General features: G+C 25.5%; 2 protein-coding genes across 7 annotated transcripts in view; one reads left to right on the top strand and one right to left on the bottom strand.

The window, feature by feature from the left end:
* LOC113550106 (inverted formin-2-like) overlaps nt 1–15,663 on the top strand; it is a 40,143-nt gene extending 24,480 nt beyond the window's left edge. For 2 of the 4 annotated variants that reach the window (XM_026951749.1, XM_026951748.1), the window contains exons 4-24: nt 1,927–2,101; nt 2,526–2,559; nt 4,796–4,946; nt 7,195–7,815; nt 8,633–8,833; nt 8,922–8,983; nt 9,061–9,249; nt 9,353–9,453; nt 9,528–9,598; nt 9,660–9,767; nt 9,839–9,909; nt 10,820–10,946; nt 11,011–11,263; nt 11,349–11,455; nt 11,511–11,643; nt 11,722–11,868; nt 12,871–13,039; nt 13,108–13,379; nt 13,437–13,585; nt 13,664–14,490; nt 14,572–15,355. In XM_026951749.1, the coding sequence (XP_026807550.1) occupies nt 1,927–2,101; nt 2,526–2,559; nt 4,796–4,946; nt 7,195–7,815; nt 8,633–8,833; nt 8,922–8,983; nt 9,061–9,249; nt 9,353–9,453; nt 9,528–9,598; nt 9,660–9,767; nt 9,839–9,909; nt 10,820–10,946; nt 11,011–11,263; nt 11,349–11,455; nt 11,511–11,643; nt 11,722–11,868; nt 12,871–13,039; nt 13,108–13,379; nt 13,437–13,585; nt 13,664–14,490; nt 14,572–15,355 (4,752 nt within the window). Of the gene's footprint in view, nt 1–1,926; nt 2,102–2,525; nt 2,560–4,795; nt 4,947–7,194; nt 7,816–8,632; nt 8,834–8,921; nt 8,984–9,060; nt 9,250–9,352; nt 9,454–9,527; nt 9,599–9,659; nt 9,768–9,838; nt 9,910–10,819; nt 10,947–11,010; nt 11,264–11,348; nt 11,456–11,510; nt 11,644–11,721; nt 11,869–12,870; nt 13,040–13,107; nt 13,380–13,436; nt 13,586–13,663; nt 14,491–14,571 lie in introns of all 4 variants that reach the window. The other 2 variants (XM_026951750.1, XM_026951747.1) reach the window with 2 other exon arrangements.
* LOC113550107 (retinal dehydrogenase 2-like) lies at nt 1,081–24,359 on the bottom strand. 3 transcript variants are annotated; one of them, XR_003404997.1, is made up of 13 exons: nt 23,955–24,016; nt 23,344–23,448; nt 21,562–21,829; nt 20,747–20,937; nt 20,548–20,661; nt 20,371–20,473; nt 20,102–20,286; nt 19,287–19,451; nt 18,958–19,115; nt 18,752–18,826; nt 18,511–18,591; nt 17,199–17,350; nt 1,081–1,222 (listed from the first exon to the last, which is right to left on the bottom strand). XR_003404997.1 is itself a non-coding variant. In XM_026951752.1 (12 exons), exons 3-11 carry the CDS (start codon nt 21,761–21,763, stop codon nt 18,525–18,527), a joined length of 1,260 nt encoding a protein of 419 aa, XP_026807553.1. In that variant the 5' UTR covers nt 21,764–21,829; nt 23,344–23,448; nt 24,342–24,359; the 3' UTR covers nt 17,013–17,350; nt 18,511–18,524. The 3 variants fall into 3 exon arrangements, 2 of the variants coding, with proteins under 2 accessions (XP_026807553.1, XP_026807552.1); XM_026951752.1 differs by lacking the exons at nt 1,081–1,222; nt 23,955–24,016 and adding an exon at nt 24,342–24,359 and having other exon boundaries at nt 17,013–17,350; XM_026951751.1 differs by lacking the exon at nt 1,081–1,222 and having other exon boundaries at nt 17,013–17,350.
* Nucleotides 24,360–25,325: the final 966 nt, after the last annotated feature.

The following is a 25,325-nucleotide window of genomic DNA, read 5'->3' as shown; positions in this document are numbered from 1 at the left end:
TAAGAAAATCTGAAAATGCGATGCGCCTATGGATATCACAATTCACAATAATATTAGCAATTTATCCACTGTAAATATAATATTATCATGATTATTTATGTAATTATAATTTATGTATATGTATTCATGGATACTAATATTTTAATATTTCACTTTTTATAACATTTACACATATATGGGCATAATAATATAATATCGTATCATATAAATAGTAATACCTATATTTATATAATGTACAATGTTTTTAATGTAGTTTATTATTCCTACATATATTTAATTCAGACGTAATTAATATAATAATGTGTTTTATGTATTAATTAGGTACATTTGGTTTATGTGTAATATGTAGGTATATTACTTGGAGACTGAGCCTCTGGCACTTGGCAACATAAATGTCAAGTCCCCCCTCACTTGCTTCGCTTAATTTTACTACTGTTTGTCCATTATATGACATGACGTAAACAAAATGCATCTTATTACTGTGTAACTTTAGATACATCGCATGTTTATATCATATATTTAATTTAAATAAATACCTTAAACATAAATGCCATTGTATCCTTTTTCCTAAATTATCCAAAACCAATTAATAAAAGGCTTATTTGATCTGATACAAGTTGTTTTGGTTTCCATGTTTTTAAATAATACAAATACTTGTATCTACTAATGTATAGTACTATTTAATATTTATAAATATTTTTTTTTATTGTAATTTGTAGGTATACAAAATGTATACCCTTATAAGTGACAAGTAAATATAGTAGGTTATAGTCTATAGATAAGTGCTTTTATGTACGTTATTTTTTGCTAAATTAATTTTTTCTAGTGGTTTTAAATACTATTTAATATAAAAAGCATTATTTAAATGGACAATGATCAATGAGTGTACCGGTTAATTCGTTTACGGTATATCTAATACCTTGTTATAATTTATAAACCTTAATTAAAATTTTAGACTCATTTAAAATATTAACTAAATTACATATTGAAATATAAAAATACTTATTACAAATTATAATGAATTTGTTTTAGTTTAATTAATAATTCTATACTCCGTGCCACGAGAAACTGCAATCCAGCAAAGAGCCGACGACCAAAACATGTCATTACTCACCACCAGCCATATGGCAACGACTGCATGGTGGGGACAAATTCTATTATTTGAATGTACGATAGTTATAGTTTCTCGTGGTGCGGATTGTGTACTCCGGTATTCGGTTGCCTGTAAAAAAAAATTATTATGATTATTATTCTAATATAATATAAATAATAATAGTAGGATTATGCAAATCTACTTAGGTACTTGCAATGTAACATGTAACACTGTTAAAAATAAAAATCTAGAAGCTGTTATAATTATTGAAAGCATTACCTTGATTAAAGTATTTAATCGTTTTGTAATAATGTACGTATGTAAAATAATTATCTTCTACCATTATTTCTTTTTGTAGGTACCTATATTTAGAATTTATAGACTTTAAGAAATCACATAAAATTGCATTTTAATTTTATGTAACTACTACCTTTAATCTTTATTATCATATAAGTTATAGAATTATAAGGGTTATAGAGTTATACATAGATTTTTCTAAATTTCAGTCACAATAATCCTATTTATATATTTATATTTTGTTCTATTCTCTATTTAAAAAAATATTTAATATCTCTTTTTTCTTGATTATTATATTATGTATTTTATTTTTTATTTTAATTAATAATTATACTCTATATACTGAACTCAAATTCTTAATCCCACAAACATTATGCTTATAAGGGAGTTTGCAGCTTGTATTAATTTGTTATTTCTTTTGTTTTTTGTTGTTTGCAAGAACTATATACTATATTGTATATTTAATAATTATAGATAAGATTAATTTATATTATTTTTATTGTTGAAAATATTGAAAAATAAATTACACATTACAGGACCAGAAAAATGAAAGGTACAGATTACAAATCGTTGTTCATGAATTGCAATGGGCTCTCTCTAAAGGCCAAGAAACAGCAGACTATCAAACAGCTATTGTGGCATTTATCAACTGCCTCATCATATCTACGCCACAGCTTCGAGACCGGATAAGAATTAGGAATGAATTTATTGGTAAGTAGAAAGCATTTAACCATTTAACTATTTAAAAATAAAGATATTATGTTTATGAATTATTGTTTATTTAATTAAATGTATTAAGTTATTTTATAAAAATGTAATAAATATAAGTAAAACTTATTATTGTAATTAATTCTACAAGGTTGGTATACTAGGTATAGTATGAGATATAAGTCTAAAAAGAATATTATTAATAAATTATTATATTACAATTTATGCATGTATTAAAAATATTATTAAATATATTATTTATGAACATGTTAACAGTGTAACTATTAGTTAAATTAGGAGATACTGATTTTGCATTTGGTTATTTACATTAAACAATTAAATAATTGTATACATGGATGAAATAATTAAATGAAGTAATATTTATTGTACCTACTTATATTATAATTTTAAAATAATATTTTTTCAGGTCTCAAACTTCTACCGATATTAAATGAACTGAGGTAATTAATTTAATTTATCTTTGATTCATATCAATTAAAACCCTATAACCTAACAGCTTACAATAATTTACCGCGATTTATTTGATGTATTCCTTTTATTCTTACCATGTTATTCTGGAGGTTTTTAATAATTTTTAAAAATAGTTTTATTTTTGTCTATTATTCATTTTATAAAAAATATTGCAATTAAATTAAGGACTTTGCCGAATGATGCCAACAATACCATTATTTCGGTTTCTTATATAGGTCCGTGATAATAAATAAAAATTTCTGTTTTTAAAAAAATATGGTAATATGTACTAAATATTTTAGTATATTATATACCTACATTATTATTTGTATTTATTCTATAATTTATAAGTATACAGTTTAATAGTTTATATACAAGATACAACCTATAGTATATTAGTATGTTATGTTTAGGTTTAGGAATTTAGGATATTTTAATAATAAATAGATTATATCTACAACAATTTCTTTTTCTTATATTATTATTTATGTGTACCTGCCACCTGGCTACATAGATTCCAATAATTTTATATTTTTAATATCAAATTATAATGACATTTATAAATTTTAAATAGCTATTATAAAGTATATTTTAATAATTAAGTAAAAAAAAATTAATTTAAATAAACAAATATCAGATTCTGAGCGAAGCGACGAATGCATTCATTTTTCAATGATGTGTATGTTTTGTTGTAATTGTATTTGTAATCATCTTTTATTGGGGAAGTAAAAATAATTCAGTTTTCAATTTTAAAGTGGTTTTAGAAGCAGATTGGCTCTTGTTGATACTTTGATGAATACAAAATAAATAAATTAATTAATTAAGTAAAAACGGCTAATTTTACGTAAATTTGAGTTGTTTTTTTTGCAATTCAAAAATGTTTTTCGTGAGGACTTGTGTAAATTTTACATATACTATCATGTTTTACATCATCCAATAACATTTAATTTAATTTGTACCATATAATCACTCTTATTCTGTGGTATAATGCCTACATCAATAATGCATAAAATAAATTACTTTAATAACAATATAAATATATCAACAACTATATTTAGTAATATATATATATATAGGCTATAGGTTGATAGACCTTTTACGTTCAGAACCGTTTTCCGTGTACAATTATAAGTTGTCGTTGAATTCAAATTTAACATTTACATTATAGTCATTAAAGCTACTATACAGCAAAGCGGTTACCTACTTTGTTTTTTTTTTTATTTTATTATTTTAAATATTATTTTGCTGTACAAATAACTAAAATGTTAATGGTTTTTTTATAATTAATTAAAATTAATTTGTTGTCTAATAAAAGTATATATTATAGCTTATGAGAGTATAGTTAAACTGAAAATAAGAATTTAAACCTTTAGGAATGGTGCCAATAGTGTTTCAATTACTTTCTTGTGTTAGCGAAGTACAGAAATTTTCATGAAATTTATTAGATGTCTTTTCGAAATATTCAACGGTTTCCAAGTACCATCTAAAAACAACCGCCCGAAGTATTGTATTTATAGATGCACGCGTGAATACAATAATATATATATTATAGTTTACTATAATAATATAACCTAATGTTTTATATGTTAATTAGTACCTATCAATTAATTTAAAGTCATGTGCATATATTTAATATTTAATAATTATTAATTAATTTTTTTTTATCAATCGATTAACTATATTCATAAAATGAGTAAAATTTTAGCAAAAATAATTTAATAATTTATTAATACAATTGATATACTGCATATAAAATTGCCAGATATTGTTGACTGATATACTTTGTATAACTTATTTATTAAAACTAAAATGTATAAAGTTTCAAATTATGTAAACTTAAAGATATAAAAAATAATTTTGCATTTAAACTATTAATAATTAACTAATTTATTAGAATTTTTGTACATTCCTATATCATTTGGACTTGACATTCATTATGATATCTTTTTATTTTAACGTCTCCGACCTAAAGACGGGCTGTGTGCCAAATAATGGTTATAAACTAACAGCGGGCCACTGGCACTGGAGTCCAGAATTAAATATACAAGAATAGTACACCGAGCTCGTCGGTGAGAAAAAAATGAACTTCCGTAGTCGCTGAATAAAAACGGTTGCTATTTCCAGCATCAGTCGTTCTTAAACAATTTCTGAAGCTATACACTGCTATAGTCTCTAGATACAATATCGTTTTTAGGAAATTGTTGTTGTATGTTTCGTTTATTTAAGGAAAGGATCAATAAATTATGCAGATCTTGGGGTACAATTAGATGTTTTTGACGAGCAACGAGAAAATGACGAATCACAAATCCTAGATGTACCTTTTCGTGGAGTTGATATAAACTCTCATGTGGATGTTTTTTACGCTATCTTAAAACAGGTTAGTAAATATTTTAAATTAATAAATTACTATTTAATATGAACTAAGTAAAACCAATAATTAAAATATAACTTAACAAATAGGTGCCTAGTAAAAAGAATTCGTACATGTAAAAATTAATTTGGTCCTTGCAATTTAAAAAATATTTTTTAGTGGATAGTAAAATTAAATTTTCCTTCATATTTATTTATATAATATGTATAATAAATAATAATTGTTATTAAATGTTTCTAAGAAATAACAGTGTTATTAAATTAAGCGCATTTTCAAATGTAAGGTGTACATAAAAGTATATAGTTAGTAAAATAATGAATTTTAATTATCAGCTTAAATAATATAATGTGATATGTATTTACTTATTTTTTTCTTGGCATCAACAACGAGATAATTAACCGATATAAACATTTTACTATAATGATATTATTACACATTAATTTAATATTATAACTACATGGATTATAGTAAAAGAAATAATTTAAGTTCGTGTTTAAGATAGCTTATAGAACTGTTCTTAATTTAATTTTATTATTGAAAAATTAGAAATTTTTTTTTTTACAACGTATAAGCATTATAGCCGGTAATAACTGCACTTTTGAGTGCAAACTACAGTGATAAGTAAAAAAATGAAAAATATATACAAGTATTAAATTATATGCAATAATGAAATAATATATAGCTCTCTATAGCTTATTTTCCTCAATTTTATATTTTTCCGTTAACGAGAAGTTATATATTTAATATTTAAATCTAAAATAATAAAATTTATAGTAAAGGCCTTTATTTCAAGTTTATATATTATACTAATGAAAGCAAGTTTTATTGTTTTTAAACTATGATGAATTTACAAATAATATAATAATTTATAAAAACCATAAAATATTAATTAGGTAGTAATAACATAGAATAAGCATTAAATAATTATTCTATGTTGACTAAAAACGTACTTATAAGAGTTAATAGAGTCTTAGTACCTTACAACAATATAGTAATTATTTATTTTCATATTATACGACATACTACTATTATATACTTAAGAGTTAAAACCTTAATGAATGGAAGCACGTGTATATACTCACAATTACACACTTATTAATTATTATTAATCTGTACCTATATAATATTACCTGTACTATAGGTACCAACAAACACAATATTGTTTAAGTAGGCAATATTAAATACATTTATAACTTATAATGTCACTCTTGGTAAATACTTACCATAGACAATTTATTATAACAGTATTATAATATTTATTATGACAAAGCTAACAGCTAGTGGCGATTATCTCTAAAAATTTAACGGGTGCTCACTTCAAATAATTAGTACCTTCCTCAGTCTCTCCCCAGTATTTCGAGTAACCCTAAAAATGATTCATTTAATAAACACCGTGTGTATTTACTATAATAATATTATGTACAAACTATATCTACTATATATTATAGTATAAGTATTCCTTAATACATAACAGTATAACACAATTACACTTGTACGACATGCCAAATGCTGAAATGCCACATGGACACGGCACTGTGATTTTTAAGCAGAGAGTACTAAGTTTTAAGTATAAGTTTGTTAAAAAAAATAAGTCTTATGAGTTGATACTGGAGTCCGAGACCCAACGGATACAACCCACTCATCCCAATTATGAAGGGGGTACTTGAGCACCTTTTTAGAATCTAAAATTTAGATAAGTACGTAATAGCCGCCACGGGTGTTGACCAGTTGGTCAGCTCCCACTCCCATTTCGCTGAATTTATTTTTAAAGTTTAGCTGCATATAAACATCATATTTCAATTGTTTTAACAGAATATAAATCCGGACTCTACTAATAAGTAATAACAATAATATATAAAAAAAAATATAATATTTAATAAATGTATTATTTTTGTCAACAATCAATAAATATAATACTGTGTAATAAAGCGATTACGATAGTTTGGACATAAAACTTTGTAATGATTACAAAAGTAAGGAAGCGAGTAGTTAGGAATACAGATAAATTATTATTTACAGTTGAGTCCATTGAGTCTCGATGTCAACCCGACGAAATAATTGAATATTTGAATAATAACATATATATACTCATTTTGGTGAAAATTATTTAACTTTATTTTGGTGCGAATTGCGAATTCCCCTTATGTTAATACTACGCATTATTGGTAGGTAGTCAATACCTTTGTATATAAAATATTAAAAATGATAAATTTAAACTAAAACTTAACGCGTTGTCGTTGGTTGTATAATGCAGGTATCAGACACGCCACAAGAAATACCATTTTTGAGTGTCCTTCAGCATTTGCTCAGGATCGATCCCAAAGAAGCTGTCAGTGATATCGTCTGGGATACGGCCGAGACGCTGGTACACCGTTCGACATTGCTCGAGAACCGGCAGGACGCGTCACGCCTGTTGCGCACTCCAAGCGTTCTCGGTCAAAGTCAACCCAGGGATGTGGGTTTGCGGGTGTGCTGTTGTGGGCGCAAACAATCGTTAGGCCCATCGAACGTGACTTCACCCACGTCAACCACCCCTCCGCCGCCTCCACCTCCGCCACCACCACCACCTCAACAATCCTCAGGGAATCCACCCCCGCCGCCACCTCCTCCGCCACCGTTGATGGGCGTACCACCGCCGCCGGTACCCCCAGCGCCTTTCTTTCCTCAAAATCAGCAGCCTACGGCTGTCGAATTAGCACAACACACCGGCAAACGGTTCCTCTCGATGGGCAACAGCGGGTCGGCCATCACCGTGGACGCGCCTCCACCGCCACCCACGGTCTCTGCAGTTGCTAAACTCTTACCTCAACAAGAAACTCCCACACCTAAAGCCAAAATGAAAACTATTAATTGGAACAAAATCCCCGACAATAAAGTGAGTTTTTGTTTTTTTTTGGTACTTATATCTTTGTTAGTTTGTTACTGTCAGCAGAAAAAGTATAAATTAATAATATAAAAATGTAAATATAAAAATTATAACAATGCTTATAAAATCAATCTATATTAGGTAACCGTGGAAGAAGAACTGGTGTGGAGAACCATCGTGTTTAAAATAAGAACAATAGTTTTTAATTAAAATATTTACGTAGAGAATACTTTGCATACGCATGAATTATGTTATATAATGATGAATATAATAATAATAACAATCATAATATAATGTTGACTTAATTTAAAACAATTTTTAATAATGATACATTTTTATGTATTTAATATTAACTTATGCTTTTCTCCAATATTATTACAATAACTTTTTTCGTGGTACTCATTAATTTTTTTAAGTATATGTTCAATACTGCTCTTGAAGAGTACCTACGTATATTAATTATTAAGTAATAAATATTAAATCGTAATATTATAAATCTATACCTATATCAATATCATCAATTACGTTGCGTAAGCACGAAACACAAGACGTAATAATAAATATATTAATGCTTACGATAGAGTTGTTTGTATTGTTCAATATCGAAATTTAAAGTATAAACATAATATTTTAATTTACCAAACTATACAGTATACAGTATAGATACTAGACACAGGAATATGTTTTATTAAAAAAAATAATATTATTAATAATATCTATTTATTAATATTAAAGTATTAATAATTATTAATTATTTTTTTCTTCAAATTATTTTACTCAAGCCTAAATATATGTATTTCTTTAAATAATTAATCTCTTAATTTAGGTCGTTGGTCGTCATAATATTTGGTCACTTGTGGCCAGAAGTCATCAAAATTCACCCATGCCAGATCTTGATTGGTCAGAAATGGAAGGTTTGTTTTGTCAACAAGCCCCCACAGCTCCAATTAGTCAAAGCGGAATATTAAACTTCAGATTAGGCCAAGAGAATAGTGAATGTGATAAAAAACGAAAAGAACCAACAGAAGTAAATGAAAATTAATTATAAAAAAAATATCAAGCTTATATTCTTAATTATTATTAGAATTGTATTTTTAATTATTTTTAAATTTTAGATTGTTTTATTAGACGGAAAACGAAGTTTAAATGTAAACATATTTCTGAAACAATTTCGAAGGTTTGTAGTGTTTGTTACTTACAATAGCTATTTTATATATATCTATATAACGTATGGTTTGTATTTTCATTTTCCAGTTCAAATGAGGATATTATACAGTTAATACGTGATGGCGATCACGATGATATAGGGGCAGAAAAACTGCGTGGTTTACTAAAAATTTTACCAGAGTTAGATGAATTAGAAATGCTTAGGGCTTTTGAAGGAGATAAGACCAAATTGGGAAATGCTGAGAAATTCCTGTTACAACTGATTGATATTCCTAAGTAAGAAAAAAATACACGATTAACCTTCAATAATGTTTTTCGCCCTTAAGCTATAACTATGTTTGTAATACCTACAAATGTTTTTGTGAATTTTTATTCATAGTTACAAGTTACGCATTGAAAGTATGTTATTAAAGGAGGAATTCGCATCAAATATGAGTTACCTCGAACCAAGCATTAATTCAATGATCGTCGCAGGTGAAGGTAGAAAAACATTTAATATTTTTCAATGAAATTCTTAACACAGAATTTATGGTATATAAAATGATTTAATTTAGATTTAATGACGAACAAACGATTCCAAGAAGTACTATATATGGTTATTTGTGCTGGAAATTTTTTGAATTTTGTAAGTGAAAATATATATGTTGTTAAAATGAAAAAATAAAGAAATTTAATTTAACATTTAGGGTGGCTATGCGGGAAAAGCTGCTGGGGTGAAATTAAGTTCCTTACAAAAACTCACTGATATAAGAGCTAATAAACCTGGTATGAATCTTATCCATTATGTAGCACTGGTGAGTACTGCAAATAAAATTCAGTTTAATTATCATATAGATAAGGAAATAATGTTGTTCATTTTTTATAGCAAGCAGAAAAAAATAGAAAAGATTTACTTAAATTTCCTGAAGAGATGTCTGTATTAGAAGAAGCTACCAAGTAAAATAATTTAATATAAATTATTACTTAAAAAAATATATATTTATCGTCTATACAAAATTATTATGATATATGATATAATTAGGAAACCGATTTAAATGTTCTAAAAAACAAGAAAAATGTCTAATAAAAATATGAATTAATGCATTTATAACAAATTTTTTTTTTAAATTTTAGGCCAAAAAAATGCTCTTAAAATTATTTTTAACATAGACAAAATTTGTTTAATTATATACATTTTTATTCTTAGGTATTAATTATTTGTATCATTTTCATCATCTTCTAGTTCTCCTATCTTCTTTTTACTCTAAAAATTATATCCAAAAAATGAATGTACCTACAATTAGATACATTCGTTTTATTTTTACCTTGTGTTTTATAATAGCACTGTATTTTACTAAATATTTTACTTAACAGTGTGGATTTTATCAATTCCTATACAAAAATGACTTAAAAACATAAAAAAAATGTCAACAAATGCAAAATAAAAGTTACATTTTTTATTTCCTTGATGTATGAAATGAACTTTTATGTACTTAGAAAGAAATGTTTTTGGATATTCAGAATAAATGCAAATTGCATTTAAATCTTTTCTGTAACGATAATATAATACACATTTTCTTTCATTATTGTACCTACCTATATTTATAAATTGTAATTTTATTATTCCGTAAATATAATACCTACATACTATTATTTTTATTATAATGTATAATAACTTAATAAATTTAAAGTTAATAATATTTATTAATAGATATCCATAATGTAGGATATTAATTAAATAAAAATATTCTTTCATATAAAATGTATTATCTACTATTCAACATTTCAACTTTTAATATTAATATTTAACATTTGATTATTAAATACTAATCAAGTTAATTAATTGAAAATAAATTGTCTTTTTTAGGACTACTGTAGAACAGTTGCAAAATGAGATAAATGCTTTAGATTCAAGGTTCAAAGTTGTACGAAAACAAATTGAGTTGCCTAATACTGAACAAGATATTAAAAATCAAATGATAGAATTTTTAAAGGTTTAAATTTTATCACATATAAATATATTAAAATGACAAATGATTATTATTATACATTTAATAGGTTGCCGAAAGACAAGTTGGGGGATTACAAAGTGATATTGCGGAATTGGAATCTATGAGGAAAACGTTGGCTGATTTCTTTTGTGAAGATATTAACACATTCAAATTAGAAGAATGTTTCCGGATTGTTCACAGTTTTTGTATGAAATTCAGATTAGCCGTAGCTGAAAATGAACGAAGAAAAGTGCAAGAAGAACAAGCTTTAGTTCGACGAAAACAAAGAGAAGAACAATTAGCTGTGAAAAAAAGATTATGTAAGATAAATAATTTATAATATAATATTATGGTATTTAAATTAATAACTATATAACTTATTTATATGTATTATACATTTTATAGTGACCAATGATCAACAAAACAATGGCTCTGATGTTGAAAGTAATTTAGTTGATTCAATTTTATATGACATTCGTTCAGGATTTCCTCATAAAAAGAGTTTTGATAAGGTATGTTTAACTGAATAAACTAAATGTCAAATATTCTATTTTTATTTATTTCCAGGGTAAAAGACCACATAATGCGACAATTGTGACTTCAGAAGAGGATAATATATCAGTATCTGGTTCACCAGCTGTGATTAGGCGAAGACTTGGTGTTGTTGATAACCCTAATAAAGAAGATAATCTATCCCCAGGTATTCATTAAATTCAGTGTATATATATAAATTAATTTTGTAAATTATAAAAAATTTTAATATTGTATCATTTATAAGATATTACTCCGAATGGAAGTTTGCGTCGTAGAAGAAGTAGAGTGCCATCAGAAGAAGATGAAATAACATTAATGGATTTCTTGAGAACATCTAATCAAGATGCTCCACCTGTATCAAATATTCAAAGAAAATCATGGGGTAGCTTAGGTAATAAAAATTATTTTATTAAATTTATAAAAATTAATCATACAATACCTTAAAATAATTAAAAGTCAATAATGGAGTTGATACTGACAATATTGTTAAAATTCTATATATTTAATACTATAATATATCTAGTAAAAAAAGTTTTAAGTATTAAATATATTATATTAAAGAACTAATTGTTTTGTTAAGCAAAAATAATTAATTTAATTCATATTTTTTGGAATGGATACTTTAAAATTATAGTAATTATTATTTAATTAAGTATTATACAGGTATTTAAGATAATTTATATAATTATTAGTATTTTTAGAATTTAGTAGATTGAACTATTTTTGGCCAAAAACATAACATATAAATTTTTATTAGATTTTAATGTACCTAGTTACCATAAAGGCATAGAATGGTATGAAATTTAATAAATTCAAGATATAAATAACTTAAAATTTGAATATTTTTAAAATATCTTTGTTTATAAAAACTATTATAATAGGTAGGCATACTAGATATCTAAGTAACAGTAAAAAGTTTTAAGTTATTACAATCAATATCTTTTGAATAACAACAAAATAACTAAAAATTTAGCTTTTGACTAAGAAACAAAAATGTCATCAACATGCACCAATGATAACAATTTTTAAATATCTATAAATTAATCTAAATTCTAAATATTTTGAAAATTATATTTACTATATACAATAAAAATATATGTTAAGGCTAAAAATGTCCTGTCTCTATACTTTCTAAGATTAATATTTTTTTTTTAACTTCAACAAAATAATACAACCGTTATTTCATTATTTGAGCGTTAAATTTTGTTAAAATTTGAACTTCAAATGCTTATTAAGAAATAATGGAAATATTTGGGTGAAAATCATTAGGTTAATTATTTGACCCAATATTCATAAATTAAATGTCTTTCGATTGTACCAATCAATTAATTTTGAAATCTTTAAACTGTTGTTGATTCAAATATTTCCTGTAATTTATTTATTCATTTTATAGACCGATCATGGGCAAGGAGATTTAGAGGTAGTGGTAAAAAGAGACCAGACTTATTAAGTGCTGATTTCAGTGCTGATAGAGAACGAGCAAATTCACCATCACCTGTTATAGAAACTAAGTCAATTATATCTACTGCAGCATCAACTCCTGAAGAAGAATCGAAGCCAAAGTACAATTAAAATAAAAACAAGTCATGTGCGTAAACAGATAAATTATTATTATTATATTAATTTATAGAGCATGGAGGCAAAAAATTGAAGCATGGCTACAAGAGAACGAAAAAGAAGATAAAGATTCTGACGATTTACGACGTAAGACTCAAAGAATACAAAATAATAGACGATCATTAGAAAATGATTCTGAGAGTGATGGTCGTAGTAGCATTTTGGATACATTACCTGAAGGAAAATTGGCTAATGCAAATAACGATGGATATAAAAGAGTATATGCTGATTGGAGACCCACTATTGATAAAACTGATGTCGTTGGAGTTATGGAAGCAATTGCTGGTAAGTAAAATCTATGAGTAAATCAAAAACTAAAATATTAATTTTACATTTTTTTAGAAGCTCAACCACCAGTTAAAGATAAATCTCAATGGCGAAAATCTAATTTGAACGTACCAAACACATCAGAAGAAACTGATAGCAATCTCAAAAGAACTAAAAAACCAACTTCTCTATCAAATTTTGATAATCATAGCACACCCTTACATGTAAGTTTATAAATTTAATATTTATTATTTAAATAATAAAAACTTAGTTTAGTGTTAATGTTTCTAACCAATATTTAGGCTATCAAAGAAGAAGACAAAAGAAAAGGTTTTATTGAAAAACTAGGACAGAATGTATCAAATCAAGACCGTTTAACAGTTTATATTCGGGGAACAGATCAGCCAAAAATAAAACCAAATGTAAGAAGTCCTTCCTCATTTAGAAAACAATTGTCCTGTCCGGATTCATCGGAAGAAAAACTATTACCTCCCTTTGCCCCTCGACGAAAAACTTCAGATTCTACTAATCCAGGAGATGTAACTGATAAAATTGACATAGATTCAGATAATATAGAAACACCACCGACATCACGTAGGCAAATCATAAAGCCTCAATCAATTCCATTAAAAATTCAAACAGTTGAAGAAGAAAATCTAGGAGACGGCCAATTTGATAGATTTTCAGCAGCCAGGCGTACTCGGAGATATAGAAAAACTCCAGAAGATGATTTAGGTCGAAAATTAGAAGGATACGAATCACCAAAAACAAACGAGGATACAGATGTTCGATTAAAAAAGTGGAAAGATAAACTAATGTATAAAACATCTGATGATGATAATAAAGACTTTTCTAGAAACCGTCTATACTCATCTATGCCCAGGACAACCAGAAACCAAAGTGTTGTAGATCATGGTGATATTATGAAGGCTGTCAAAATTTATGGACAGCTTTCTCCAGAAAAAAGTATTATAGAGCCAAAAGCTCTAGATAGAGTGACTAAGATAAATCTTCATGATAATGATGAATCATCAATACATTTAAAAAGTGAGTTCATACCAGAGATCAGAGTACAAGCTTTAACACCACCTATAAAAATTAGAACCGAACACGACTTAAATGATGAAGGGTAAGTAAAATAATTAATTTGTACTTATTTTTTCTTTTACTTTAAGTGTTTTATTATTTATTTTGTTTTTATTTTTATTAGTTTTGAAGAATCTGTTAGTTTGATGTCGGCTGAGTCACTAAGTCAGGAGACTTCTTCGGGTAACTTTGAAACTGAAAAACAAATCCCAAAGACAATAGCAAGAGCTGATAGTAGTGGAAGTAACGATACTAATAGTAGTAGTGGACCTGTTGCCCCTACCCTAAGAAAAACAAATTCACTCAAGTCATCCATTAAACCTATAATAGTTAGAAAAACTGAGTTACCAAAACGAACAAGTAGTTTTAAAACTCCACAAACTATTCAGAAACCAATGGTGAAAGTTATTCCATCAATCAAGCCTATAATGAAATCAACAGCTGTCCAAAAGCCAACCATAACTAGAACCACAAGTGCACCAAAGCCTGTTGAAAGGTCAAGTTCTAAAAGTAGCTTGCGTAGCTCTAGGAGTTCGCTCAATAGCTCAAACTCTGTCAGCACAGTCAAAAAGATTCCTGGCATTGCAACCTATACACGAGCTATCAATGACCTGACAACGGATTTGAAGTCAAAAAAACCATTGAATACATTGCAACTGCACAACTGTGATACACCTATGGCTAGCAGAAGCAGTAGCAGTGGTAGTAGCATTGCAGTTCCTGTTAACAAACCAAAGCCAAAACCATTGAGCACTAGTTTCAAAGAGAACCAAGGCAGATCCGGTATAACAGGAATGTCACCCTCTAGAAAATCATTAGGATTCATGAGACCAACTGCTTCTAGTACCGCAAAAGACTTGGTTGACAATGGCAAACCAATGCCTTTAGTAAAAAAAAATTTTAAGTAGTTGTTTTAAATACATAGATATATTATATAAAAGTTGTCAATTGTTACCATACATAATTTATACCCAATACACAGTCTTAACATTGGATTATTATTCATTATGCAGGTAAAAATATTGTACCTTTACTCATTAACTGTTCTATGCAATTATTTGACATAAATTTAATTTTAATTTTAAATAATTATAAATAACGGACAAACATGCTTAAATCACATTAAACACTCAATTAGTTTAAATCTTTAAGATTTATTTGATTTCATTTACAGTTTTGTTAATAAACATGTATTCACACATTTAATATTACAAAACTGTTGGCTTATCAAATGTACTTAGTAAATATATTTAGTCTAAAAAAAAAAAAAATGCTGTAAGATAAAATTCCTCATAATATTACAGTTTCAATTTTTTAATAAGTCGATATAATTTCTACTGTATGTTCAATTGTAAAACTAACTATTTATTCATTATTGATTAGAAATTAATTTTTAGAATTATAGTGAATGTTTGACAAACAACAGACCTATATAAATAATCATTTACTAGAAGAAAACATCAAATATAGTTTAATTTAATTTAATATATACACATAAATTTAAAATTAAGTTAGTATTGTTGTATATATTTTTACTTATTTAACTTTATTCGTATAACTTATATAAGTATATGAATTTATTATATATCTGGTATCTAGTCAGAACATGTTGCTAAACAATCAAAATGGTGCCTTTTGTAATTACACTAGTAATGAAATAATTAAATTGTGTCACTTTTTTGAAAATTATTATATATTTTTAAATCAAAACATTTTTTAAATTGCTAACATTTTATTTTTTTTTTAATATATTGTTATATTTATTTTTTTAATTTATCATTATTAAAATATAAATATAAATCATGTAATTATCATCTATGATTTATTAAGTTCTAAATCTATCTTACTAACAATTCTTTTATTATAATAAATTTATTATTGTTTTGTAATGATCGATTTTTATTTTTGGAGGTCACGCTAAGATACCTGATCAATAAAAAATGTATATAAAAATACTTACTTGTGGTTTAAGAGGACATTACATCCGCATGTGTTGTCCCCGTTACACTAATGTAAATCATAGCAAAAATTGTTTTACGCTGTGCAAGAAAGAACCGAGAAGGTTAGAATCATAACTAAGATATGAAATTTCCTCCACATAAAAACTTGGACTGTGAAATATTGTTTTTATTTTTTCAATATCAGAACTACAAACAAAGTTATTGAAATAAAAACACAAAAATAATTAATTTTAAACAATGAGAACTTTTTTTGTATATCTTAGTGATATCAAAAAAATAAAAACGACATTTTATAGATAATGTACTCAAACTTTATTGTATATTAATTTGGAGTCTTAACTATCATTATAGTCCAAGTGGTTCTATACTGTGCAAAAAAGTTTTTGGCTATGTTATACATTTGTAAGATGGAGACAACATACGCAGATGTAGCGTCCCCTTAATGAACTAAAAAATATTGGGATGAGAGCACAAATATCTGAATGAAAAAACTTTTAAAGGAGCAAAACAATAAAATAAAATAAAATTAGATAGATAAGTAGTATTAAGAATTGGACATTTAAGTCTTCTCTACAGATTTTTAACTCTAAAATTATTGACAATATAACATATAAGTGAATGTTTATTCAAAAAACACCAGGGATAGTTGATAATTAATATATAAAAAGATTAGCTTAAGTTTAAAAAACTAAAAAAAAAATTGGCAGGGTGTTCTATGTGTGCTCTGTATAGGCAAATACATTTCAAGAGGCAAAAATTGTTATTATAACTGTTTGGTAACCATAATTACCAAAATGTTTGAACGTCTTCTCATAGAATCTTTATTCATCGTATCCATTGAAATTATTGAATTTAAATTTTACAGACATATTAAGTGTTATATCTTCAATTCCTCAATGACAAGGTACATCTATTATCATCTATTATATAACAGTGCGGTTCCTACAGCAAAATTCAAAAAATAATTCAATCAAAATAATGTTTTATAGTTACATAAATATTAAATACTGCTACTATTACTAGTCTTTTAAAAATCAACTAATATATATTAATTATAAGTCATATCATGACATCATTCAATATTCTTTTTCTACAAGCGCAATTAGTATTGTCTTGAACAGCTGATATAGTCTACCGCTGAGTAAAAGTATTAATTTGACGTACATTTTATCTCTTTTATCACATTACCTTTTTATGAATGTTCAAATTTTTACGATATTGTATATTTACCTGTACACTATTTCTCCACAAACAATTATTGATATTTAGTTATAATTAAAAAACAAATAACCATATATATTTAAAATTGTCAACAAAAATGTATACTATAAATTTCTATACACAATATTTTTAAAATACAGTAAAACTTCCATAAAACGAAATGTTCTGTTTAACGAATTATTTTTGAGAACAAAGACCTTCATTGTTAATTATGCATAAATTTATCTCTGTACAAAGAATCTGATGTTTCTATTTAACATATAGACTATTTGATAACAAACAACTTTTTGTAAACAAAATCAAGACATTTTACAAAAAAAGTACAATTTTTAAAAATAATAAACAAACGAAACTCACTAATTATTTCTCGATAATAAATTAAATAGATAAAAATGATAAAAATGTAATAAAATAGTAAGATTATGTATGATATGTTGATGATTATTTTTTAATTATTTTTTTTTAATACAATATAGAATTAAATTAGATATTTTAATTTTAAACAAAAAATAAAAATTTAATTGTAATTTAAAAATGCCATTGAGGAGACTTGAAACTTTTATGTACATTATTAAATTGCATATTATATACAATACTCAACATTCAACAATAGCATTCTAAAATATTTTAATTAATTTTAAACTATTGCCTATTTATATATTTATACCATTGACATTAGTTTTTATGTATTTGTAATATGGAGACAACAAATACAGGTATACGTCTGCTCTTAAATAAACCACATAACAATTTGTCAGTATTTAATAGGTAACCATATTCAATTCATTGAACATTATTTTGTTAATCAAATTTATAATATTATTTTAAATATATTTAAATCAATAATACATAATAGTAATATTTTATAATTTTAATATTACTCTTTTTAATAGTATTAAAAATTGTTCTTTCTGATTGTGACGGCTTTTAATTCCAAGTATTCCTTTAGACCATCTTCTCCTCTGTTAAAAATAAAACAATAACTTAATTATAAAACATGTTTATATTATGACTTATATGCTAATAATAATAAATATATCATTATGAATCCAAAAGCATTATTTTTCTCAGAATCTTAAATATAAACTATTATTAAATATTTTAATTATATAAATGTCTTACAATTCTCTTCCTTGTCCGGACTGTTTAAATCCTCCAAATGGACATTGGACACTAATAGCATCATAACAATTAACCCTAATAAATAATAACAAATAATAATTATAGGTTATATTATTTGATGAAAACCTTCAATATTTCTTGATATATAATACAATTTTAAAATGTGATAATATGAAGTAAAAACTAAACAACTTTAATACAAATACCATACTGAACCAGCATTAACATCATCTATAAACTTCATTGCAGAATTTAAATTGTTAGTTAATACTCCAGCAGCTAATCCATATTTAGTGTCGTTTGCACGTTTTATCACTTCATCCAAAGTTTTAAATTTAATAATCTGCTGGACTGGCCCAAAAATCTTTAAAAAAAATATTAATATAATATTTATCTTTTTCATAATATTTACATCATACACAATAGTTAATAATTTAAAATAATAATGGAATTTAATTTATGTTTAAGCATAATAAAATAGTACAACGTTGAAATTATCCGACCTACAAATTAATACATAGAATTGTATATTTACTTCTTCTTTAGCAATTTTCATATTATCAGTCACATTTGAGAATACAGTGGGATACACAAAATATCCAGTATCACCTACTTTTGATCCACCCGCTTCTACTTTGGCTCCTTCCGCTTTACCAGATTCAATCATACTCAAAACTTTGTTGTATTGCTCTTCGTTCACCTAAAAACATAATTTATAATTGTGTTATAATATGATAACTGGTGTGATATAATAACTTGAGCCTGGATTTTTATGTGAATAATTTTGTAGAAAATGCATAGACGTACAGTTAATATAATTAGTATGTTAATACAATACATTAGAAAATATTTAATAGTTTAAAAGATGTAAAAATTCTTTTTTCAACTTATTATGAAATGATAGAAAAAGTAATATTGTATAAAATATGCAGAATACTGAATATGATAAATTTATTTGAGCGAGTGTTAGATTATTTAATTATCAAGATAACTTAGTAGCTTAACTAACTTATATAATCAATAATATAATCAAACTTTGAGCAAAATTTATATTATATTATTTAATGTGTTAACATACTATGCAACTGCAAATATTATTCAAATATTTAGAAATATGTGACATATTCAATTTTATTCTAATATGAAAAATATTAAAATGCAATTAATTATAAAATCTAAGCATTATGAAATATATTTAATCAGAATTATTAATAGTGAAGTGTTGAATAATGTGTATTTGCATAAAACTCCATTCCCAAGTTATAATATTTATGAGAAATTCTTAATTTATAAATAAAATAAAAATAAATAAGAAATTCTGTATAATGAAGTAGCATTTTAGAATCTTACCAAAGGTCCTATTTGTGTATCAACATCAAATTGGTCTCCAACTTTCTTTTGGGATGCTAAGTAGGCAGCTTTTTCAACAAATTTTTCATAGATACCTTCTTGAACAAATGTTCTAGAACCAGCACAACAATTTTGACCCATGTTGGCAAATATAGCATCATGAGCAATCTTAGCAGCTTCGTCAACTATGTATAATAATAATATATGGTACAATAATATAATGTGTAATTACAAATTACAAATTCAACAAACAATTTTTCAATGTTTACCATCAAAATCATCGAATATCACTAAAGGACTTTTACCACCTAATTCTAATGATACACGTTTTAAATTTGACTTGGCAGCTTCTTCCATGATTAATTTTCCAACCTTATATTAGAAATACATTTGTTTAAATCACATTACATGAAAAAAATAATCATATTAATTTATATAGTATTTACTTCTGTTGATCCAGTAAATGCCACTTTATTTATGTCTTGATGGCAAGCTATAGCTTTACCCGCAGTCGGACCATATCCAGGTACAACGTTAATGACTCCATCAGGAAATCCTGCCTATAAAGAAAGTGAATATATTATATTATATATATATGTATATAAAATGTATTATAATACTTTATCTGTAAATTTATAATTTTACTTCTTTTGATAGTGCAGCTACATGTAGAGCAGTGAGAGGAGTTTGTTCTGCTGGTTTCAGTACAATTGTACACCCAGTAGCAAGAGCTGGTCCCCATTTCCATGCCAGCATTAAAATTGGATAATTCCAAGGTATAATTTGTCCAACAACTCCAACAGGTTGACGTTTAGTGAATGCAAAATATGGCCCATCTATAAAAATAACATACTCAAATAAGTTCATAAATAATAACTATTCAAATTAGAGAAGGAAATATATAAACCAGGAGTAATTTATTTGGAAAACATGTTTTTTTTATGTTTGGGCTAGTGAAACTGTTAGAAGCTTGATTCCTGTTAAGAGATACTAAAAAACAATTATATATTAAATTAATAAAGCTAATAGTAAATAGTTACATATAGAGCAGAGACCTGTACAAACTGGAAAACCAATAAGAGCAAATTTCTGATTTTTGAAAGGAAGACCTGGACCTATGAAGGACAGTATAACCAATGATTGGAGGATTAGGAAAAACGAGGAGTTAGAATCACTATATCAAAAAACAAATATTATTGAAACAATCATAAATAAGAGACTACAAACGATAGAATGGGCTTTGAGAAGCTAAAATCCATTACCTCATACAATACTAGAGAAGAACCCAACAAGATAAAAAACCCTATTTGAAAACCAAGATTGAGGGAAGGAAGATGTAATTATGAATGTTGTAGAAGAGCTAAACAAAAGAATAAATTGGAAGGCACGAACAACTTATTGGGATGGATGAAAGGCTGTATGTATGACAAGGTGTTCCTAGTAACAAAAAAAATTAATACCCGCTGGAATAGTCTTTCCATGAATTTTATCAACAAATCCAGCATAATATTGAAGAGTTGAAACAGCCATTTGTATATCCAATAGTGAGTCGCTAAACGGTTTGCCATTATCTAAAGACTCTAAATTTGCCAAATGAATTTTATGTTTATCAATTAATTCTGATAATTTATACATCAATTGTCCTCGAGCAGATGCGTCCATTTTACGCCACTCAGAATCTGACTGAAATGCAGTTTTTGCTGCATTAACTGCCAAATCAACATCATCCTATAAAAAAAAAAAATATAATATTTTTAAGAAATTTTATTTATAATTAATTAAAAATATTTATATATTTACAAATTAGATATTATGCATATTACTTATATAAAAGGTATTACATTTTTATTTGTTGTGTTATATCAATTTATAATCATTTGTAAACTTTGTATGCCAACATTAAGGTCCAACCACTCCATCACCCTAATGCTTAATTTACAAACATTTCTTAAGCTTAATATTTCTTATTTTAGTTTTAATAACTAATTTGTAACCAAAGATCAAATATAAATGGTTATTTTGAGAAATGTGAGTATTATAATATATAAATGTAAGACGTATAATAATTTTAGTCTATATGTTTAACTGTAAAATGCATACTTTTTTTATTTTTTGTTAAATCATAGAATATTGATTGTATGATATAAACTTGTTTCACACTTTCCTAATGAATAAGGAAATTTATACATATTATTTAAAGTTTGTAGTGCTATTTAGCTAATATAGTTTTGAAGTGATATTTATAGACATATTTTTATAAAATAAAGGCAATTAATAATATAACTCCAATAAAGTATACAAATATGCAAATTAAAACAAGTATTTTGATTTTCAAAAAGTAGGTATGTTTTTGGTTGTTATTACCATTGGAATCAGACAATTTAATCCATTAATTTTTGTCAGAAACAATGTACTGCAATTATTGGATATATCGTATTTACATTCCAGAGCCTAACCAAATGCCTATATTTCCTACATACCATATTTTATAAAAATCAATTGTATAATTTGTATAATTAAAAAAATTAAAATTTCTTTTATAAAAAAAAAAAATGTTGATAATTTTATTTTGCATATTTACCAATTATTAATGTCATTTGTTAAGCTTATATTTATGTATTTAAGTGAATATAAATGTACTAAAAATTTACTTTTTAGTGATTTAACTTTTGAGTCCTGATAATAACTAAGTAATCAGAATATCAGACTAATAACTTATAAGATTTTTGATCTACGTGATACACCCTATTACATATATTATACAAGTATCACTAAAAAACAAGACAGAAAAGTTTTGTAAAATGCATTTAGTGTCAAAATATTATTTAATCATTAATAAGTACTGACATTATCATACATTAACTTCTCCTTATAATTTATAAATATGCAGAACTAAGTCTGCAAATATTTTGTTTTTTCAATTTGAATGTTGTTTTCAAACTTTTTGTTATCCAATAAGCCTCCATATACTCATATAAAAATCAATAATATAACCATTATAAACATACAGTATTCAGTAATAAGATTCTGCTAAGTTATTTAATATTAAAATGGTTCAAATGACACAATCTACCTCTTTTAACAAATAATATCTTCTCCTTGGTAATTCACAAATAAAATTTTTCATAAAATATTATAATATTTCATCAAATGTATTTATTAAGTACTGTCAAACTGTATATTATAAATAAATTCTTAAAAAGAAACATGTTATTTTATCAAATAAAACTAAATAATTTTACTTTATCTGCTTCGGCAACATCAATAATTTTGTTTTTATTTGCAGGATTGATAGTCTGAAATGTTTTCCCACTTACTGAGTTTACAAAATTATTGTTGATAAATATCTGAAATAATATAATCATTAAAACTCTTATAAATATCGCTTAAACATTTTTACTTTTTAGAATAATATTATCATCTTTATACACTTTTATAAACCTACATATTAACCATTATTTAATATTCATAATACTTATTTATAAATTATGTAGATAACAACCAAAATATGTTATATAAATACTTTGGTTATTTACCACAAAAAATTGAAAAAAATGTAGGTAAATAATAACTTGAATAAATTACTGGAAAACTAATATAAAATGCTGTTATTAGTCAAACTACTCAAACTGACTGGTAAATTTGTAAATAGGTAATAGGTAATAATTTATAAATTGAAAAATAAATAAATATAAGTGTGTCAAATAAATCGAAAAAACTTTTAAAAACAAATATAAATATTAAATTGTACAATATTATTAAATAGGTGAGTACTTTCACATATTATTGTAAAATGTAATGTAATTTAAAATGTTTAAAACATATTAATTTTTAAATTCTTATACATATATACCTGATTATATAAAATTTCAACATTTGGATTTGCCATTTTTAAGTAAATGTAATAAATATACCTATTTAAAAAAAACCAAAAATTTTGTAACAAAATGTTTCCTATACTTAAATAATATAATAAATTTAACAAAAGATTTCTTTAAATTAATTAAATTGTAATTGTTGTTGTACGAATCGATATAAATATAAAAATCGTCCACTGCAACAGTGTGATTGTTATAATTATTAATTACTATTAAATAATAATAAGTTAAATTTTTATGTTTACGTTATACCTAACCACGATTAAAGATAATATACCTATCTTTAATCGGGTACCCAACCACAGGTTTATCAACTTTTTAAAACAAATACTGCATAATTGATAGTATAATATAATACCTACTTATACTGCTGCAATTATGCAGTAAACAGATATATGTATTAGCAGGTTCCACTAAGCTTAATGGCTTAATGTCTTACTTCAAAAATAAGTAATTAAAATTTATAATTATCATTTATCAGACATGCTTATACCTTATCACGTAGGTCGGTCGACGGTCGACCTTCAATCTAAACATTATAAACGGAAAAACAGAATAAATTATGATGTGCGAGCGCGCCCACTACATTAATAAACGAAACAACACCTATAGGGCTATAGGTAATATCATAGGTATTTGGTAATATCAATATGACATGATCATAGACGCAAATAGTGTTTGAAATTTTTTTTTTGGGGGGGGCTGTAGATCAGGTCTATACTAGATACTTTTGTAATGCTTTTAAGTTTTAAATTATCACAAAACATTATTGGATTTTGGAGAGGCTAAGCCCCCCAGCCCCCTCTATTTGCGCGAATTCAGGAAAAAAAATCCCCTAACAACATTCATCAGAAGAAAAAGCCCTGTACCAACTACATACATTATTCATTATTTTATCATGATTTACCTACAAAATTAAATATAATTATTAGTCATTACATTTTTTTTATCTATTTAACACTTCTTTAGACTAGCATATCTAAAAGTATAAGTAGCTGCATTCTTTATTTAACATTGTAAATAATTATTATTTCATTTGTACCTACCTACATAAGTTAAAAAAATTTTGAGGATAAAAATGTATAATAATTGTCATTTATCATTTGTATTATAAAATTAAAAAATGATTATTAATAATAAATTATTAAAAATAAATTATTTAAATTATATACAAATAACAATTGTTTTAAATTTTTATCCTTTAACATTTTTTAAATCATGTAGGTACAAATTACAAATGGCAATTATCGACAATGTTAAATGCAGACTGCAGCTTTACTTTTAGATATGTTAAAGAAGTGCTATATAGATAAATATAATGATTATATTAATTTATGTAAATCATA

This window comes from Rhopalosiphum maidis, chromosome 1, assembly GCF_003676215.2.
Source record: "Rhopalosiphum maidis isolate BTI-1 chromosome 1, ASM367621v3, whole genome shotgun sequence".
NCBI classification, from domain to species: Eukaryota; Metazoa; Arthropoda; class Insecta; order Hemiptera; family Aphididae; genus Rhopalosiphum; species Rhopalosiphum maidis.
Note: the sequence above shows the minus strand (reverse complement) of the source record. Positions and strands in the feature narration are given on the sequence as shown.